Below are 19,558 nucleotides of genomic sequence, written 5' to 3' on the forward strand. Positions count from 1 at the left end.
TAGGCAGACCCGCCAAGGGCCAAGTCCCCTGTCTGGTAACATATTCTAAATCAAAAATTAAAGAAAAACTGCTACCTGTATGGAGTTATCCCATGCAATTGCATCTATAGCAAGAGTCAGCCAACTGTTTCTATAAAGGGCCAGATAATAAATATTTTCAGCTCTTCAGGCCGCCCACACTATTTTGTCTTTGCCTTTGTGGACAATGTATAAACAGTGAGCATAGCTGTGTTGCAATATGCCTTTATTTACAAAAACAGCCAGGGACAGAGTTGGCCCTCAGGCCGTAGTTTGCCTGATTTATAGTTAAGAAGAAGTAGGGGGCATGACTAAGAAAGCTGTGGGGCAGCTCTGCAACTTCGTCCAGCTATTAAAGAGTTGTGAATACTTTCTGAACACCACCTGCCTATAACTAGTCAAGCCCCTGGACAGGAGCATGAAACAAAAAGTTAAGAGTTGAGATTGTTGGTGATTTTTTTTCTTTTCTATAAGATTCAGGGAGGAAGGCGTAAGTCAGTAAACCCAGGGATGTCCAGCCATGTAGCTTGAGGGTGGGGAAGGATTTTGTTTGTGTTAAGGGGTGAGATGGGAGGGTGAAGAAGCCAGGTTAAGTCACGCAAGATGAACGGGCCCTATAACATGCCCCACTGTGCTTTCCCAGGTCTCTCGTAATGAGTGGGTCTTGCAGTGGCCTGGCCAGGTGGTTATCTGCGTCTCCTCCATCTTTTGGACCCAGGAGGTGTCTCAAGCCCTGGTTGAAAATACTCTGCCGGTAAGTGAGCCTGTTGTGATTCCAGCTCAATTAGGATTTGAATGACATATAGTTAGAGTAGCTCTGTTTTCTAAATAAAAAAAGCTTATCATGACATCCAACCCATGAGATCACAGACACCAGGTTTCATGGGGACCTTTGGACAGAGGATTTGGAAGTGGGGCTGCCCTGGAGCTGGCTACGTGGACCACTCTCAGTTCTTCCCCGACAGATCCTGGGCTGCAGGATTCTGAGGTCTCCCAGCCTTTGCCTCCAGGGCCAACCTGGCAGAATTTCTACCAGACAATTTTTTTCCTTTTTAAAAATCATTCTTGTTTTTTCACTCTTTATTTTAAAATAGTGTCAGGTGTACAAATAATGTTACAAAAATAATACAAAGAATTCCCATATGCCCTTCATCCAGACTGTACCAATATAAACATCTTACATAACCACAGTACAGCTGTCCCAAGCAGGAAACCAACATTGATCAAGAGACGATATTATTACCTAATTGATAGACCTTTAAATTGGCTCATCTGAGTTTAGCCAGTTGCCCCACTAAGGGCCTTTTTGTCTGGTCCAGGATCCAATCCAGGATTACATGTTTATAGGCATTTAGTTTTCACATCTCCTGTGTCTCCTTTCATCTCAAAATATTTCGGGATTTTTTTTTTGTTGTTAATTCTGATTTACTATATAATTTACACTCAGTAAAGTTCACCCTTTTTAGTGAACAGTTCTGAGTTTTGACAAACACATACATTTGTATAACCCCAGATTCCCTCATGCCCTTTATAGTCAACCCCTTACTCCCAGTCCCTGGCAACTACCAAGCTCTTTTCTGCCCTTGTAGTTTTGTCTTTTCCATAAAATCAATGAAAGTGAAATACAGTATCTAGCCTTTCAAGTTTAACTTCTTTCAGTTAGCATAATGCATTTGAAAGTCGTCTGGAGGTTAATGACTGGGGCTGAGGGAAAGGGACCCAGAGGGATGACACCCAGGAGTCTGGCTTCAACCACTGGGTGGTGGAAGGTGATGCTCCCCTAGAAGGGATTCCCAGGGGAGCATCCAGTTTAACCAGTTGTCCCCCCCATGTCCCTGGCAGCTTTTTCTGGAGAAGAGCAATGATCAGATTGCACAGATTGTCCAGCTGGTGCGAGGGAAGCTGAGCAGCGGGGCTCGCCTCACCCTCGGGGCCCTCACGGTCATCGATGTCCACGGTGAGCACCGAGGCCTCCCTGGCATCCCCCCCATATAGGAGCAGCAGCCAGGCTTGTCTCTCTCTCCTCCTGCATGGAGGGACTCAGGGTCTCTTTCCCATTAGAGAGGAGGTTCTCCACTGAGAGTAAGGTGCGGGGTAAGGAGAGGACATCACCTCTGGGCAGGCTGAGACAGTGAAAGCCAGTGCTGTTCCTGAGATCCACCACTGGGAGCCATTCCTTACGATGACCAGAGCTAATATTTTTGAATACCTACCAGGTGCCAAGCTTTGTGCTTAGTGCTTGACACACATAACCCCATTTTCACAAACATTTCACAGATTAAGAACCGGAGGCATAGAGAGGTACAAGCCTCTAAGAGGCACACAGCTAGGCAGTAGCAGGGGCTCTTTCGTAATTTGAACCCGTGTCTGTCTGATTCCAAACCCAGGAGACTGGAAATGGGCAGAGATGCAGGAAGCGAGTGGGTGGGAGATGATGCCTTCCAGCTCCTCCTTTAGAAAAGGAAGAGTAAGAACTGGGGTCTTTATGTAAAATAAACACCCCCACACCCTCACTCCATCATCACCAAGGAAACGGGCTGGATCAGGCCAGATTGCCTGGGAAGTGTCCCTCTTACTCACACGCCCAGCCTCACGCGCCCGGCTGGCTTGTCAGGGCATCTTAATCTCCTTAAGGTTGATGTTCATTTCAGCCTGAGAGCGTGTGCATAGACTGGCATGAAACCAGGGAGACGGGAGGGAGAGTGTGACCTTCATCTGGCCACATAGCCAGCTGGTAGGAGTGGTACATGCTGGCGTGGTTACTGCCCAGGGTGCCCCAGAGTGGTTGGGTTCACACACATGAGCTTGCGTGCGCGCACACACACACACACACACGCACACACCCCGTAGTGTAGGTATCCTCAACTCAGTCCTTTGGGGTCTCTCACGCTACCACTCTGTGGGTTTGCTCAAGAACCTGGAAGGGAATGAAACTCCTGGGGAAGGAAAGGGGGGCTGTTAGTGTCATCTAATTCCAGGACTCTCCCCTGCAGGGTGCGGGATTTTACTGCAGTCAAGAAGACTCCTCTCCTGGGGAGGCAGTGGGCTGGCAGGAGCATCCCTTTGCAGAGCTGTGTTTCTGAGGTCCTGATCTCGAGCTGCTGTATTCGTTCTGAAACCTCAGTAGCTCTTGCCCTGTGAATTACCAAAAAAATCCCACCCACCTAATGTCCACTCTTCAAGTTCAGGGCTCCCATCACTGTGAGAAAATTAAATTAGGCTCGCCAGCCTGTGAGAGAGGGGAGAAAACCGGGAAACGTCCCTCCCAGCTGGTTTCTCAGGCCCCAGGTGAAAAGAAGGCATCTAACCATGGATTCATGGGCCCTCTCCCCTACTAACTACGCCAGGCCAAGAGGACTGTATTCTTCTAGGGTATCCTAGGGGCCCGGAGCAGGGCCCACGGGGTCATACTGGGGGTAAGAAAGCACTTGGGGGTGACTATACATGGCAAAGTCCTCTGAGTCAGCCCCACAAAGTTTGGGAATGCTAACAATAGCAATAGTTGTGCTCATGCAGAGATTTCATATGCCAGGCACAGCTCATTTCTCTTTTTTCATTTTGTTCTTTCTTTCCATCTGTCTACCTGTATCTGTGGATGTGGGGGTATGTATAGATATGTATATATGTGTATGTATGTGTGCTTATAGACATATATATTCGTTTCATCCTCATGATGACCCTATCAGGTAAGTGCTAGGTTATCCCCATTTCACAGATTATGCAACTGAAGGAGAGAGGGGTTAAGTAATTTGCCCAAAGTCACATAGCCAGTTAGTGGCAGAACCAGAATTCGGACCCAGGCAGTGTGATTCCAGAACCCGCACTTTTACTGCCTCTCCTGTACAACTGTCTGAGAGCAGACAGTCAGTGCAGCAGATCCTCTGCCCGGGCCCTTGGGAGAAGCCAAGAGCAGCGTCTGAAAGGCACGGCTGCCTGCAGGTTAGGGGTGGGCAAGAAAGGTAATCGAGCCTAAAATTGTCTGAAGAATGAGAGGTGGCCTGGATGGCGGCATCAGGCCTCCTCTGAGTAGTGGGTGGAGGGCAGAGGAAGCCGATAGCTCTACGTGCATATGTTTCTGTGTCCCAACAGCTCGCGACGTGGTGGCCAAGCTGTCTGAGGACAAAGTCTGTGATCTGAACGACTTCCAGTGGATCTCCCAGCTGCGCTACTACTGGAGGGAGAGTAACGTGGAGGTGGAGATGATCACAACCGAGCTCCTGTATGGCTACGAGTACCTGGGCAACTCCCCGCGGCTGGTGATCACGCCCCTCACCGACCGCTGCTACAGGTGACGGGGGAACAGGGAGCTCTGGGAGGAAGGCCTCCTGGGAAAGCAGGTGAAGGGCGTCTTGAGTTTCTCACCTTTACCCTCTACATTTCAGCTTCTCAGAGTTTTGAATTTTGCCCTTAGACACCAGGGGCTCACAGATGGGCATGGAAATTAGGCCTTAGGCCAGAAATAAGAACCCAGTGGGAGTCCTAATGCAAATTAATGTGGTCAAGTCACCAAGCAGAAGGTTGGTGCCTGTCCTTGAAAATGGCTCAGTACTTATGCAGAAAGCCCCCCAATGGCAGAATCAAGATGGTGCCTGGAGATCCCAGGCCAAGAGAGAGTGGGGACCAGGTGAAGGACCAGGCAAGTGTCTCTGAGCTCTGCTGCTTGATGAAGCGGTGTGGCTATCCTGAGCTCGGCACAGAAAGTGCTTTGCCACTTTCCTTGGAGTGCATAACATTAGAAATCTGGATGTTGTGAGTTTGTCAAATCTATGATGTTTGGATTATCTTTGATTTTGTATATTTCTTACAGTGGAATTTTTAAAATTATAAAGATAATACTTGAATACTTTCTCCTTTCAATGTCCTCAATCACTTGTTTTCTATGCAATTCGTTCACTCATTTATCCCTCTTGATATTCAACAGCCATGTGTTGAAGCTTCCTGTGCCCCATGCATGACCTCCATGGACCCTCAACCTAATGGGGTGGGGTGATGCTCAGATTATTACAAGACAGTGTGTTAACTGAAATTATAGAGGCTCATGCAGGGGGCTGTGGAGCCACAGTTAACACATCATTTATTTCTAACATTTATCTTATCCCTACACCACATGCCAGGAACTGTGTTAGTTTGCTGAGGAGATGATACTGAATCAAATTCAGATTCTGAACTCAACAGTTCACAGTCTAGTGGGATCACCATTCCATTGGCATCGTTGGCCTTTGGAATGTAGAGTTTATGAGGATTTTTTATTCCATTTGTTTACATCTGTATGTGTTCACTTATTCATTCAATCTTTCATTCAAACAAATGCCTATGGGTGCCACCCATGTGCCAGGCACTGTGCCAGGCTGTGAGGTTGCAGTGCTGAGTGAGATGGAATTCTTCACAACGGTGGTCATATAATCGGGAAAATTTTTAATGATTTGTGTGAGTCAAAACAAGTTAAACCAAAAGCCAGTTTCTTTCCTGTGTCTTAGGACTCGGGCCCTGAGTTCTGATTTTCTTCCCCTTAGGACGCTGATGGGGGCTTTGAAGCTGAATCTTGGGGGAGCTCCAGAAGGTCCAGCTGGGACAGGCAAGACAGAAACCACCAAAGATCTGGCCAAAGCTTTGGCAAAGCAGGTAGGAAAATACTGTCCATCCCCACGCTCTCCTCCCATTCCTCTCTGGACCCTTAACCTGGGCAGTTGGTATGCAGTTGAGGATGGGTTAGTGTAACAGGCAGAGTGGGCCCCAGCTGCTCCTGTGGAACAGGAAGCAGGAGCCCACCCCTGTTTCATGGTGCAGGGTAATTCAGATGTGTGGGGACCCACCCTGAATGGTGCCCACACCCTCCTTCTCTCTAGTGTGTGGTCTTCAACTGCTCCGATGGTCTGGATTATAAAGCCATGGGGAAGTTCTTCAAAGGGCTGGCCCAGGCTGGAGCATGGGCCTGCTTTGATGAGTTCAATAGGATTGAGGTAACCCTGCTACTGGGGCACAGAGAAGTTGGACACGAAGAGCCTTTTTCTGGGTTCTCCACTCCTCAGTGACAGGGCCTTATATCTCTTCTACAGCCTCTCGCACAGAGTAGGTACTCAATGAACTAAACAAAAACAACCCCAAGGATATAAAATGCCTGTTTTATACACATATGCACCCTCATCATAGTCATTTTTTCACCAGCTCATTAAAAAATTTATTGAGCAGCCACTGTGTCAGATACTCTGCATGTGTTCATGACATAAAGGTAAGAAATGGTTTTTCTCTCTAGACTCTTACAATCTAGCAAAGGGAGATAAAAATTAAATGAAATACAATATGGTAGATATTATAGTAGTGGCACAAAAGAGACATTACAGATAGGGGGTGATTAATTCTATTTGGGTAGGGAATTAAGATCAGGACATATAAACCTTTAATTTGAACCAATAAACACTGTTCAAATGCATACTGTGGGTCAAGCACTATGCTAGGTGCTGGGAGAAAGATGAAATACTATGGAAAACAGACACACACACACACACATACACACTCTTATTTTTCTTTACCAAAACCCCAGTCATGCTTCTAATTTTGAGTGTGAAGGTCTGGTTCTCAGGTGATGGGATCTTTCTCTGCTAAGTGAAGGGGACTCTGGCGGAGCGGGGCGGGTGGGCATCTGAGGCAGGAGGTCCCATCAGCCAGCCATTCCTCACCCAGGTGGAAGTGCTGTCCGTGGTGGCTCAGCAGATTCTCAGCATTCAGCAGGCCATCATCCGGAAGCTAAAGGTGTTCATCTTTGAAGGCACCGAGCTCTCTCTAAACCCAACCTGTGCTGTCTTTATCACCATGAACCCCGGGTATGCTGGCAGGGCTGAGCTGCCAGATAATCTCAAGGTAAACATCAGCGTGTATGACTGCTGGGTGTACTTATGGTATAGAAAGCTCTTGAAGTACCTGAGGGTCTCACAGAGAAGCCAAATAATGGGACCAGTGACATTATTCAGCTGTGGTAAGTAATAGTGGAGTGTTGATGGAGGTAAGATGGTACTTGGAGCTAGAACAAAACCACTCCGTCTGATGGGTGGTGGGGGGGAAGGAAGGGGCAGGAAGGAGGAGGGTAGAGATATGCATAATAATTAATGGTAAACAGGAAATAATATGCATTAGAACAAGGGTCACTATTTTTGTTGTCTTCAGGGGTCAGACAGGTGATACAAATGAGAGAAGCCAGCTGGGCACAGTAGGGACTCTAGTGAATGTCCCCCATCTGCTAGGCAACAGGCCCTACTTAGCCCAGCCTAGCAGAAATTGTTAGATCATCTCATCTTTCAGGAAAAGCCAGAAATTTGGATTTTTACATGAAATCTGATAGTTAGATTCTAGCTCTATGTTAAAAAAAAAAAAAAAAAAAATCAAATCTCTGTAAGCAGAACCAAATATAGCTCCTTATAAGAAAGCATCAAAGTTGGGTACAGAGAACTTGGTAAACCTAGGCTGGACCACATGGAGCTCCCCTTTATTACTAAGCTGGTTAATGGACACCTAAGCAGTGTCCATACCAAAGCAGGATGCCCCAACCAGCTAGAGAGATGGCAAGAGAGCATGTTTGTCCCCAGTGCCTACTGCTGAGCTGGCCTGAGCTGCGGCCATGGCATTAGTCATGGACCCTACTCCAGGTGGGAAAAGGAAGTGCCTCTAAAAAAAAAAAAAAAAAAGAAAGGGCCAAGCAGGCCACCCACAGGTGAATGGACTCTGGATGACCTCAGTGTGCTTCTCCTGTGGAAGGAAAAACCCCAAGTGTGCCATGTCTGGGTCTCCTCCAATGGGAGGAGCACCTAGCAAGTGCTCCATATGCATGAAAAGAGCAACAAGAGGAGACTCCAGGACTGCCTCTTTACTGATTTTATTCTAAGTCATTGCTCTATCCCCTTGAGTAGAAGGCACCAGAGGGACCCAGCCAAAGCCATACTCACTGACTTCAGTACAGTAATTTCTCACTTGTCATTGATAGGCTCTGTGACTTTAAGCAAAACGACATATAATGAGACCAGTTTTACAATAGGCTATTTGATATAAACAGGAATTAAGTTCCTACGGCATCTCATCAATGCTATAAAGTGACTTTGAACAAATGACATTATTTGAGGGCCTGCTGTACATGATGCTCCACCTGCTAGAAACGCATTCTTATTAGTGCCCTAGAACCTTGTTCAGACCACCACCCTCCTCCTCCCTGGGAATGGAGAAGAGTTAGGGAGTTTCTTAACAGTGGCTCCTCCCCTCTAGGTCAACACAGGCCAGTGAGAACTATAGTATGATTTTTTTAATTTATTTTACTTTTAGAGAGAGAGAGAGAGGAACATTGATGTGAGAAGCATCAATCAGCTGCCTTCTGCACGTGTCCTGAAAAGGAATCAAACCCACAACCTAGGTATATGTTCTGACCAGGAATCGAACCTGCGACCTTTTGGTGTCCAGGACAGCGTTCCAACCAACTAAGCTACCCAGCAAAGGTCTCATTTCTTATTTTTACTACTCAGCTGTTGTAACTCCCCCCTGCACCCCTCCCAGCCAACAACCATGTTAGACGTGCACAAGAAACTTCCTTGGGACAGAGTGGTACAGTAGAAAGCACCGGGGCTGGTGTCTGGAAGCCAGGGCTCTTTCTAGTCCTGGCTCTACCTTTCAGTGCATGACTTGGACAAGTCACTTCCCCTCTAAGATCTAAGGTAAGGATAACAACAGCTGGTGTTTGTTGAGCACTCGCTACGTGCTACACACTTTTCTGAGAACCTCACTTGGTGTCATTTGTTCTCATGATAACCATGAAGAGGCTACAGTTGTCAGCCCATCTAGACATGAAAGAACTGAGGTCTAGCAGGGCTGCATAACTGGCCCCCAGCTAGTAGGTAACAGAACACGGACTCAAGATTGCTCTGACTTCAGGGGTCTTCTGATACATACAGGTCCTGCATTTCTAAACGACTCCGGCTGGAAAACTGTAAAAGTTGACCAAAGCTCAGTTGGCACAGGTGAATGAGGTATTGTTAGGACGGCAGGACCTAGGGCCTTCTGCACAGCTGTGGAGGGACCCAGTGTGACAGCATGTACCTGGACAGGGCCCGTGGAGAGGTTAGTGGGGCAATGGCTCTGTCCAGTGAAGATGGTCCCTCTGCATTGACTTGTCCTCCAGCCTACCTTTCCTTGATTGTCAACAGAGTAGCCTCAGTGATCATGTTACTTCTCTCTGCCTCTGCAGATGTGCCTCCCCTAGTGCTCACTGTGTGCGTTCAGGATCTGAATAGCTGTTTCTTTTCCAGGCCTTGTTCCGGACAGTGGCCATGATGGTGCCAGACTATGCCCTCATTGGAGAAATCTCTCTCTACTCTATGGGGTTTCTGGACTCCAGAAGGTATGTTACATTGGTTTTCCAGTGGGATCTAAAGGCCCTGAAAGTGTGGCTTTTTGTGTGGTGCATTCAAGGTGGGTTGCCCATTGGAAAAGAGAAATTGAAAAATAGACTTCTGCTCACAAGTTGATGTGAAGACACCTAGCCCTGGCCTTGGTCCTGATCTGATCCTTGAATGAAAAACGACCCATCTTGCCAAGAAAAGGCCTCCTCTTTCTTTATGTACACCTGGACTTCAATTAAAGAAATCAGCCGCTCATCTGCTTGCCACTCCTCGCTGCAGCATGCATGCATGTGCACAGATACACACACATACACATCCTAAATGGCTTAAGACAAGGCTGAAAAACATGAAATTATTCCAAGATTGAAGGGGAAATTTTAATATAATTTAGAATTAACATTGTTATCAATATAACTTTTATTTACTTCAACCAACTGGGTATCTCTCATTCCGGTATTGCCCAGTTTTCTGAGACACACACACAGAGGTGAGTGTCTTTATCACATGCACCCTGAGCTATTAGTATCATTGTAAAATGGCTTCTATTGGCCTATTTCAAATCTTACATTTGTCTTTTTCCATTGTCCTGGCCATAATCAATTAATGTTTTGCTGCCGTAGAGGTCTGCAAAGGCCTCGGTGCGTTTGTGGCCTGGCTGTTCTCCTTGATCCGAGGGACTGCAGACTTCTGAACAGCATGTGCCCCCTTCCTAGGCCAAGTGGCTGCCTCATCACATGAGGCTTAATTTATTTTTTCTGTAAGAGATCTGGATTATGTTGATTTGCCCATTGAATTTATTTATTTACTCAATTGACATCCTTTATTGAGCCTTATGTCCACCCTTGTGCTAGGTGCTGGTAAACAGTACTGTCTGCTTTTAAAATAAATCAGTCTTGTAGAGCGGATTCCCCACCAGGGGATGTGCATCAGTGCATTGATCCCCAACCCCACTGGCTTAGCATAGAAAAGCTTATGTTTCACTCAGGAAAACCCCAAATGGGTGTTTGTGATCAGGGGCAGTTCCTCCTGAAGGTAAGGAACCGGTTTCTTTTATGTCACTGCTGCAACACACGAGCATGAAGGATCCCACAGGGCAAGTCTTTATGGACCGGCCCTGGAAGCGGCATGCTCCCGTCATTCCCATGCCACTGGCTAACACCGGGAGCCGGGGCTACCCCTCCCTGTGCAGGAGGCTAGGATGTGTGGTCCAGCTCTGTGCCCAGGAAGAGTAAGAAATGGGAGTGCCTGTGAGTATGCGTGTGTTGTGTACTGAGGCTATTGAAGCTTGACCTGGCTTTTAAATCTAAAGAGTAAAGCATGGCCATTAAAAAAATCATAATGTTATAGACGTGAAAAATGTGAGCTTCACTTCAGTGACCCTTAGTCCCACTGTCTGGGGATTAATGATTAACATTAATAGTTTGATGTGTACTCTCCAAATGTGTGTGTGTTCATGTGTGTGTGTGTGTGTGTGTGTGTGTGTGTATGTACACATACATTCACATAAACATGTAAAAGTACATATACCTATAATCTCTCATACAGTATATTATACATCTGTGTGTGCTTGCTTTTTTTGTTTGTTTTAATTATATCTTTATTGATTTCAGAGAGAGAGAAACATCAATGATGAGAGAGTCATTGATCGGCTGCCTCCTGCAAGCCCCCAACTGGGGATCGAGCCCGCAACCCGGGCATGTGCCCTGACTGGCAATCGAACTGTGACCTCCTGGATCCTAGGTCGATGCTCAACCGTTGAGCCCCGCCTGTCTGAGCTGTGCTTGCTTTTTTTTACCCTAATTTTGAGGGTTACAATGCTTCCGTAGCTCATTCCGGCAACTGCATTAGGAGGCCTTCAAATGACGGGGCTTCCTCGAGTCCACGGGCAGCCTGGTGTCTGAAGGGTCAGGGCACAAGGAGGTGGGAGTGTGTACTGAGCAGGACGTGTTCCTCCTGGGGGTGTACAGACACATGTCTTTATCGCCCAGTCTTGCCCAGAAGATCGTGGCAACCTACCGCCTGTGCTCCGAGCAGCTCTCCTCTCAGCATCACTACGACTACGGCATGCGCGCCGTCAAGTCCGTGCTCACCGCCGCGGGCAACCTCAAGCTCAAGTACCCAGAGGAGAACGAGAGTGTCCTGCTGCTCCGGGCCTTGCTTGACGTCAACCTGGCCAAGTTCTTGGCTCAGGATGTCCCTCTGTTTCAGGTATGCGGTGGGACTGGCTCTGGGACTCACCTTCTGCAGGTGAAATGTTTCCCTGGCAACCCCTCCATGCCCTCTCCATCTCCTGACAGCCAGCGTCCCTGTTGCCAGCTACCCTCCCCCAAATGGTAAATAATGGTGATGGCAACATCTGTCTAGTTACCAATTTTAATAAAGATGGTTTCACTGACAGGATAATATTCACAATTAGGTGTTTCTATCAAATTTAATTAGTTTCCTTTTATAATTATTTTAATGCCTGCCTTCTTTACCAGGTTGTTAGAGCCATAAAGACAGAAGTCAGGACTGACTTCTCCATTCCCAGTACAGTGAATAGAAGATAGCACAGGCGCATTAAATATTTGCTGACTTTTAAAATAATTTGGGAGGGAAATCATGTTGAACAGATGGTGTCAGAGTATGTAATTGTGGATGAGTTATGGTGCAGGACAAAATGAGGTTTGGAATTTTTCGAAGATTTTTGTAGGTCTCATTTTAGGACAATGTGAAGGTCACATAGCTGACAACCCATCCTTCCTACCTTCTCTCAAATTCTGGTCACCAGGGAATTATATCAGATTTGTTCCCTGGAGTTGTTCTTCCAAAGTCCGACTACGAAGTTTTCATGGAAGTGCTGAATGACAACATCAGCAAGATGAAACTCCAGCCAGTGCCGTGGTTTATTGGGAAAATTATCCAGGTTGGTTCCTCGGACTCATATGGGCATGTACCTATTTTACTGTTTGCTAAAGTGAGAAACTAGAAAGAACTGTGGCACATTGGAATGGTGACAGCAATCAGAGGTGCCTGAGGAGAGGGCCAGGGAGAGAGGAAGGCACCTTTCTCTGCTGTGCCTTCCTTTCATTTTCAAGTTGAAGTTTAAAATTCAGTATTTTCCTATGACCATCTTCCTTGAGGTTTCTTTTTTTTTAATTTGGGGGTCTTCCCTTTGGGGCACTGGGCCTTGAATTAGCCCGGACTTTCTCAGTTCGCAGTGATAGAAACCTGGCCTTCGTCAACAAAAGGGAATTTATTCGCTCACCTAGCCTGAATAGTGTAGGAATACGCTGGCCTCAGGCCCGGCAGGATGCAGGTTTCTATATGACACCACCAGGAATCTGTCTCCCTTCTTTTCTGAGCTGTCTGTCTCTGCATTAAAACTTCATTTTCGGTTGGGCCACCGCAGCCTCAGGCTGAGGTTGTGCCTGGTTCGAGCCCAGAAGGGAAAAGAGCTTCACCCTCCAAGTGGCCTCAGCCAACGTCTCAGGATCAGCTGTGAATGGTGCCAAGAGCCACAAGACCATCCCCAAACCAGTGACGGAGGAGATCATTTACACTTTACAGAGCGGGGTCTGGCTCGGAAAGTGCATTTCATCTCCTGAGAGCTCCAGTCAAGTCAGAATAGCAGTCAGGCCTCAAGAGAGGACGTTTCCAATAGAAATGCAATTTGCTAAAATGACACTGTTTCCATTTCCTGTAGGGAACAGGCTAATGGCTGTCAGTTGGGAGGGGGGTTGGGGGACGGGTGAAAAAGGTGAAAAGAGTGAGAAGAAATACAGATTGGTTGTTACAGAAGAGTCGAGGGGATGTAAAGCACAGCACAGGGAATGTAGCCAATAATATTGTAATAATAATGTCTGTGCGGTGCCAGGTGGGCACTGGAAATATCAAGGGGAGCACTGTCAAGTATGTGATTGTCTAACCACTATGCTGTACACCTGGAGCTAATATAAAATATATTGAGTGTAAACTGTCATTGAAAGAAAAAATTTTAATGTAAAAGTAAAAAACAAATAAAATGGATCAATCAAAAAACAAACAAGTAAGCAAATAGAAATGGCGTAATGAAAAGATTAGGGGCACTGCAGTCAGAGAGCCTGGTGTTCGAATCCTGGCTCTGCCACTGATAAGCCCAGGCAAGTGACTCCACCTGGTCTGAGCTTGTAATTCCCACCGTTAGAAGGTGGTCAATGATGCCTGGATAAATTAAATGAAATAAGTAAGTCACTTGTTGTTTAGCACATAGACAGGTGCAGAGTAAATAGTAATCCCAATCTCTTTATTTTTATTTTTTATTTTTATTTTTTAAATATATCTTTATTGATTTTAGAGAGAGAACAGGAGAGGGAAAGAGAGAGACAGAAACATCAATGATGAGAGAGTCATTGATCGAGCCCACAACCCGGGCATGTGCCCTGACCGGGAGTCGAACCCCGATCGCCTGGATCCTAGGTTGATGCTCAACCTCTGAGCCACGCCCGGCCGGGCCCCAATCTCTTAAATAATCTGAGACACACACACCTTATTTCATCCAAAAGACATTAGACAATTTATCATACAAAAGACTGTGGTTTGCAGAGGCGGATGTGACTATGGGGATGCCCTTTGACCTTCCATCCCTTATGGACTCTGACTCCCTCGCAGTTCTGGGAGGTCTGCAGTGATTCACTTCTTACACGCTGTCTCCTCTCAGATCTATGAGATGATGCTGGTGAGACATGGCTACATGATTGTCGGAGACCCCATGGGTGGCAAGACCTGTGCTTATAAAGTGCTGGCTGCAGCTCTGGGTGACTTAAACAAAGGTAAGGCTCACATCCCCCACCTCCTCGGAGGACAGGATCCTCAGTCAGATGGCTGGCTCCGCGTCAGAGCCAGAAATAGAACCTGGCACACAGATCTACAAGCAGAAAATAAGGGAGGAGGGAGCCTCCAGCGGGATTTTCTGTGTCCGTCATTGAGACTGGAGGAATTTTCTCAATTGCTGAACAGTTGGCTTCTCCAAAGGTTTCCCAGTGAGAGAGAAATTCTAAAAAACAATTATTCTAAAAGCAAATCATTGCATGTTTTCTTTCCCTTTTTTCTCCCCCACTCCCCCTGCTTCTTCCCTCCCTCCCTCGCCCCTTTAATATAGATGATGAGACTTTTTAATCAGACCCAGACCTTGAGCAAGTGACTAAACCTCTTTTAGCCCTGTTTTTCCAGCTGTAGATGGGATTATTTTGAGATTTATGTGAGATTATGCAGGTAACAAACCTAACACAGTTCCTGCTCAGCAAATGGAAGCTATGTTTATTGCCAGAGAAACAAATTTGGGGGGGGGGGAGGGATTTTGTGTGTGTGTTTGTTTTTTGTTTGTGTTTTTGTTTTTGTTTGCTTTTCTATGAAACACAAACCTGTGGTTTTGAAAGCAGAACCTTCCTGGCTGTGCTCACACTATCCCTTCCAGTAGATTATTTTAACATTTTTCCCTAATAACAAAGGATACTCGAGTTGCTGCCGGATTTTTGAGGTTTTTGTTTTGGGGACTAACTTGGCCTTCATAACTAATTTGGGCATTTCAAACCTTAATAATTTTGAGATGTGAGTGTAGTTTGGGAAACTAAATGCAAAAGGGGGGCTACCCCATGTCTTTGCTTTGGGATTCTGCAGAAATGGTTCTTTATTTAATTCATGGCGTAGGCACTCCAGCTTTTCCTTACTTGAAGGCTCAGGTAGAAGTGGTTATTTTCTGTCGTTGAGTGCACATGCTGTGCCATCCACCAGCCTGGCGTTCCGGTGGGGCCCCGATGCTGCGCAGCCTGCATTTTTCATGGGCACCTGCTGAGCAGCTAATGAAGGGGTTTCATGACTAAACTAGCCCTTCAGATAAAGAAGAAAAGTAACCATCATCATTTTCCAGAATCTTTTTTTTTTAACTCTCACCTGAGAATATTTTTCCCATTGCTTTTCAGAGAGAGGAAGGAAGGGGCGGGAGGGGAGAGAGGGAGGGAGAGAGAGAGAGAAACATGGATGTGAGAGAGACACGTTGATCGGTTGCCTCCCATACCAGGGCGGCTGTGAGAGCCACGCACATAAAGAGCCTGGTAATGTGGCACCTCTCTCCTCACTGCCAGACTTCTTTTGGGCCCAGGCAGATTTCTTTATCTGACGGGCACATTTGCCCTGTTTGAAATGAGCCTCAGAAGAATACCTGGTGAGAAACTAATGGTTGTAATAACCTAACAATCTAAGGCATTGCCTATCCAGATAGTCCCATCTTTAAAAAACTGGGCACAGATTTGATAAGGCTTCTCCTGGGATGGTTTCTCCTCATGATGGTTTCTTGGTCTTTGAGATGGAATTATCTCTTGTCTAATGCTCTGGTCTCACCAGAGCCTTTGTAACTTGGGTTGGACCTTCTTGCCCAGCCAACCAGATGGGGGAGTTTGCAGTGGAGTACAAGATCATCAACCCCAAGGCTATCACCATGGGGCAACTGTACGGGTGCTTTGACCAAGTCAGCCACGAGTGGACAGACGGTGTCCTCGCCAACGCTTTCCGGGAGCAAGCGTCTTCCATGTCTGATTATCGCAAGTGGATTATATTTGATGGGCCAGTGGATGCTGTTTGGATCGAAAACATGAACACCGTTCTGGATGACAATAAAAAGGTAGCTACTGAGTCTGATATCCCTTTTACATGGGTAGGGTATAGACATTTTTATTGAAGTCCATGATCGATCAACACTTTATAATAAAAAAAAAAAGTATCACTCTAAGAATAAATTCCCCACAAGGAAGTAACAGTTATCAATTGGTGAATCATGCTTCTATTAGTAGTTTCTATTAGTAGTGGGCAAGCTCTGTGTGCTCAGAGACAATGCTGGCTGGTGGCTAAATGCCTTGGGGCTGCCATCAGATTGGGCCACTGGCTTCCCAACTGGGCTGTGTTGTCTTGGGAAAGTTACGTAACTCCTGTGAACCTGCTTCCTCATTTGTTAAAAAGTAGTAATAAAACTGGGTAATTAAATAAGGTAGCTCCCAGTACCTGGTATGTGGGAGGTATTTCAGTTATTCATTGTACCACAAATTCCCTTAATACTCAGTTTCCCTTAATACAGCCGTTTACTTTGCTCAAGATATTGTGGGTTGGAAATTTTTGAAGGGCTCAGCTGGGCTCAGCTAATCCTCATGATATCAGCTGCCGCAGGTGGAGCTGGAGGATCCACACCCCAGAGAGCTTGTTCATCAATGTCTCAATAGCCTCTCTCTCCCCGCCCCCCCTTCTCCAAATAGCCCTTCACCCTCCGGGCCTCTCCAGTGGCTTGGGCTTCTCACTTGGCAGTCTCAGGGTTGTGGCACTTCTTATGTGGTGACTGATTTCCAAGAGGCAATAAGTGGAAGTTTCCATGAAATTAAGAGCTATGCTTGGGATGGGTACAGCTTCACTTTTTCTGAATTCTGTTGGTCGAAGAAGTCACAAGGCCTGCCCAGATTCAGGAGGGTGGAGGAGTGGACTCTCCTCCGTGAGGGAGGTGGGCAGGGTCACACTGCACAAGAGCCAGTGGGTAGGAGCTGCCGTTGCAGCTGCCTCTGGGAATACATTCTGCACGCGGAGTGGGGTGGCTAGAGAGCCAGACAGCCTGGTTCAGGTCCTGCCCTGCCACTTACCAGTCACGGAACCTCAGACAAGCTACTTAGTCTGCCTGTGCCTCTATCGGTGCCTCAGTTTTCTCATCTATAAAGTGGGGATTAATGCGTCTACCTCACAGTGTTGTTAGGAAGACTAGACAAGGTAACATTTGCAAATCACTTGTAATAGTTCCTGCATATAGCAAGTGCTATGTAACTGTTAAAATAAAATGTGTCCCCATTTCAAGGAAGATTTTCAATACGGAATATATATCATCATCAAATCCATTTTCCTGCTGTGTTTAAATTTCACAGGATGGAGAGTGAGTTATGCTCACTGTGGAAGGCCTAGTCATCCAAATTACACACACTCACTAATTATAGCATGTGCATAACTTTGATGACATAACAAATAAAAATCGAAACAAATCTTATTACATGATATGGACTATGTTTTACAAATTGTACAAATGTATCAGTTGGTCTTAAGACTAGAAGTACAGAGAGTCATAATCACTGAAGTTCCCGATGACTCTTCTGGGCTTTGGGTGTAAATCGCACTGTCGCAAGCATGGGTGTATTTTACTTTTCTTGATGTGGAGACATAGCACCGCTGGTGGCGTCAGCCCCACACAGCTGGGACCTTCCTGGGGCTGCAGGCAGGCCTGTTTCTAGGCGTGTTTAAGGTGGGGCAGGTAATGTGCAGGGAGCTGTTTATCCACAACTTAGGGAGCGATGCGGTTTCCTCTTCTCCCCCGAGAGGCCGAAGTCACAGGCTGTCCTACTCTTTGGCATCTCGCTGGAACCCTGTTGGCACGCGGGGAGCAGCACCACCGACTTGGTCCGTAGTAGTTGCGCGACTTTCTACAGGGATACGCCTGCTAAACTCGAGGGCTTCCGACCGTCTTTCCTTCTCTTCCAGAAAGGATCTGTGGAGACATTCGTGTCACTCTAGCCCTTGAGCAGTCCCTAGGGGATCCAGAAGAAGTCTTCTGTGGGCGACCTGGGCAAAGAAAACAGGACAAGGGTGTTCAGTTACGTTCTGTAGTGAACTCTGAGGGAGGAACCATGAAACGCGGGGTGGTCTGATTAACTTCTCGATCCGTCATCAAAGGCTGCAAATCAGAGACTCCCTGACCTCTCTAAAATGACAGCTCGCCTGACCCTGACTGAGCATTCTGCACCCCCCTCTTCTACTTTCTTTTTCTCCATCTATTTCGCTTATCACCTGTCCCCTCTCAACACGATGTAAAGCCCTAGAGGACAGGGATCATTGTCAGCTTTATTCTAGGCACCTGGCACACAGTAGGAGCTCAAGACCCTTTTGTGAATGGAGGCCTCTTACGGCAGCTGGAGCCCCGCCCTCTGCTTTGCCTTTCAGCTGTGTTTGATGAGTGGGGAGATCATCCAGATGAGCCCCAAGATGAGCCTGATCTTCGAGCCGGCCGACCTGGAGCAGGCCTCTCCAGCCACCGTGAGCAGGTCGGTCCCCTCCCACGCACCCTGCGGGCAGGCAGAGCCTCGCCGACCTGAGCAAGGGCAGAGCTCTGAACATCCACAGGTGTGGTCAAGCCCTGGCAGATCACATACACCATATGTTGTCACTTAGATTTGTCAAAAAATCAGTCCTCAGTGTGCACTGCCGGCAACAGCCTCAGATTAAGCAGGCACTTTGGAAAAGAGTTTGACACTATCTCCCAAGGTTCAACCTCCACACGCCTCCTGGCCCAGCAAGTCTGCTCCTAAGTGTGTACCCCAAAGGAGGCTTTGCCCATGTATAATACAAACCTTTGCCCAAGTACAAGAATTTTCACAGTGGCACAGTCCACAGTAACAAGCACTTGGAAACAACCCAAATGCCCATTAACAGGAGTGAATTAATGCATAATAAAATCACAATTGTAATATTTATATAGCACTCAAAATAAGTGAATTGTACTGACATGCAACTCTATGGATAAATCTAGGTTAAATATATTAAGGATAAAATCTTAGCAATATTATGCATATAAGTAAACCCACAATATTACATACATCATAGTGCCCCTTTCTAAATTGTTAAAAACTAAAATAAATATATATACATTTTAGGAACATAGAGAGTTGCTATAAAGCTATGTAAGAAGGAAAGAAACGCAGGATTTAACAGGCTGTGTTACCTCAGGTGGAAAGCCAGGGGGACAGGATAAAGGAGACCATGTGGTTAGAAGGCTATTGTCAAGATCCTAGCTTCTGTCTGGGTGGTGGGCTCATGGGCACTTACTCCATTATTGAAAACAATTAACTAAGAAAGGCCATGCCTGCTCTGACCGGGTGGCTCAGTTGGTTGGAGCGTTTTCATGCACCAAAAGGTGGCGGGTTTGATCCATGGTCAGGGTGCATATAGGAGGCAGCCAATCGATATTTCTCTCTCACATGGATGTTTCTCTCTCTCTAAAAATCAAGAAAAAACATATCCTTGGGAGAAAATTAAAAAAAAAAGAAAGAAAGGCCATGCCTGTTAATGATGCATGTGCTAGGGATAATAATTAATCCAATCCTGTGGACCTAAAGTCCATAAAAACA

General features: G+C 46.5%; 1 protein-coding gene across 2 annotated transcripts in view; it reads left to right on the top strand.

Annotated features, from left to right (window-relative positions):
- The window catches only part of DNAH3 (dynein axonemal heavy chain 3), a 146,856-nt gene that overhangs the window by 61,150 nt on the left and 66,148 nt on the right, over positions 1-19,558 (top strand). For both annotated transcript variants that reach the window (XM_081132049.1, XM_081132050.1), the window contains exons 26-37: positions 662-772; positions 1,861-1,975; positions 4,108-4,306; positions 5,532-5,640; positions 5,865-5,978; positions 6,700-6,876; positions 9,303-9,394; positions 11,384-11,603; positions 12,166-12,300; positions 14,074-14,185; positions 15,791-16,032; positions 18,375-18,475. In XM_081132049.1, coding sequence (XP_080988175.1) covers positions 662-772; positions 1,861-1,975; positions 4,108-4,306; positions 5,532-5,640; positions 5,865-5,978; positions 6,700-6,876; positions 9,303-9,394; positions 11,384-11,603; positions 12,166-12,300; positions 14,074-14,185; positions 15,791-16,032; positions 18,375-18,475 — 1,727 coding nt within the window. The remainder of the gene's footprint in view (positions 1-661; positions 773-1,860; positions 1,976-4,107; positions 4,307-5,531; positions 5,641-5,864; positions 5,979-6,699; positions 6,877-9,302; positions 9,395-11,383; positions 11,604-12,165; positions 12,301-14,073; positions 14,186-15,790; positions 16,033-18,374; positions 18,476-19,558) is intronic.

Source organism: Miniopterus schreibersii, assembly GCF_964146895.1.
Source record: "Miniopterus schreibersii genome assembly, chromosome: 3".
NCBI lineage: Eukaryota > Metazoa > Chordata > Mammalia > Chiroptera > Miniopteridae > Miniopterus > Miniopterus schreibersii.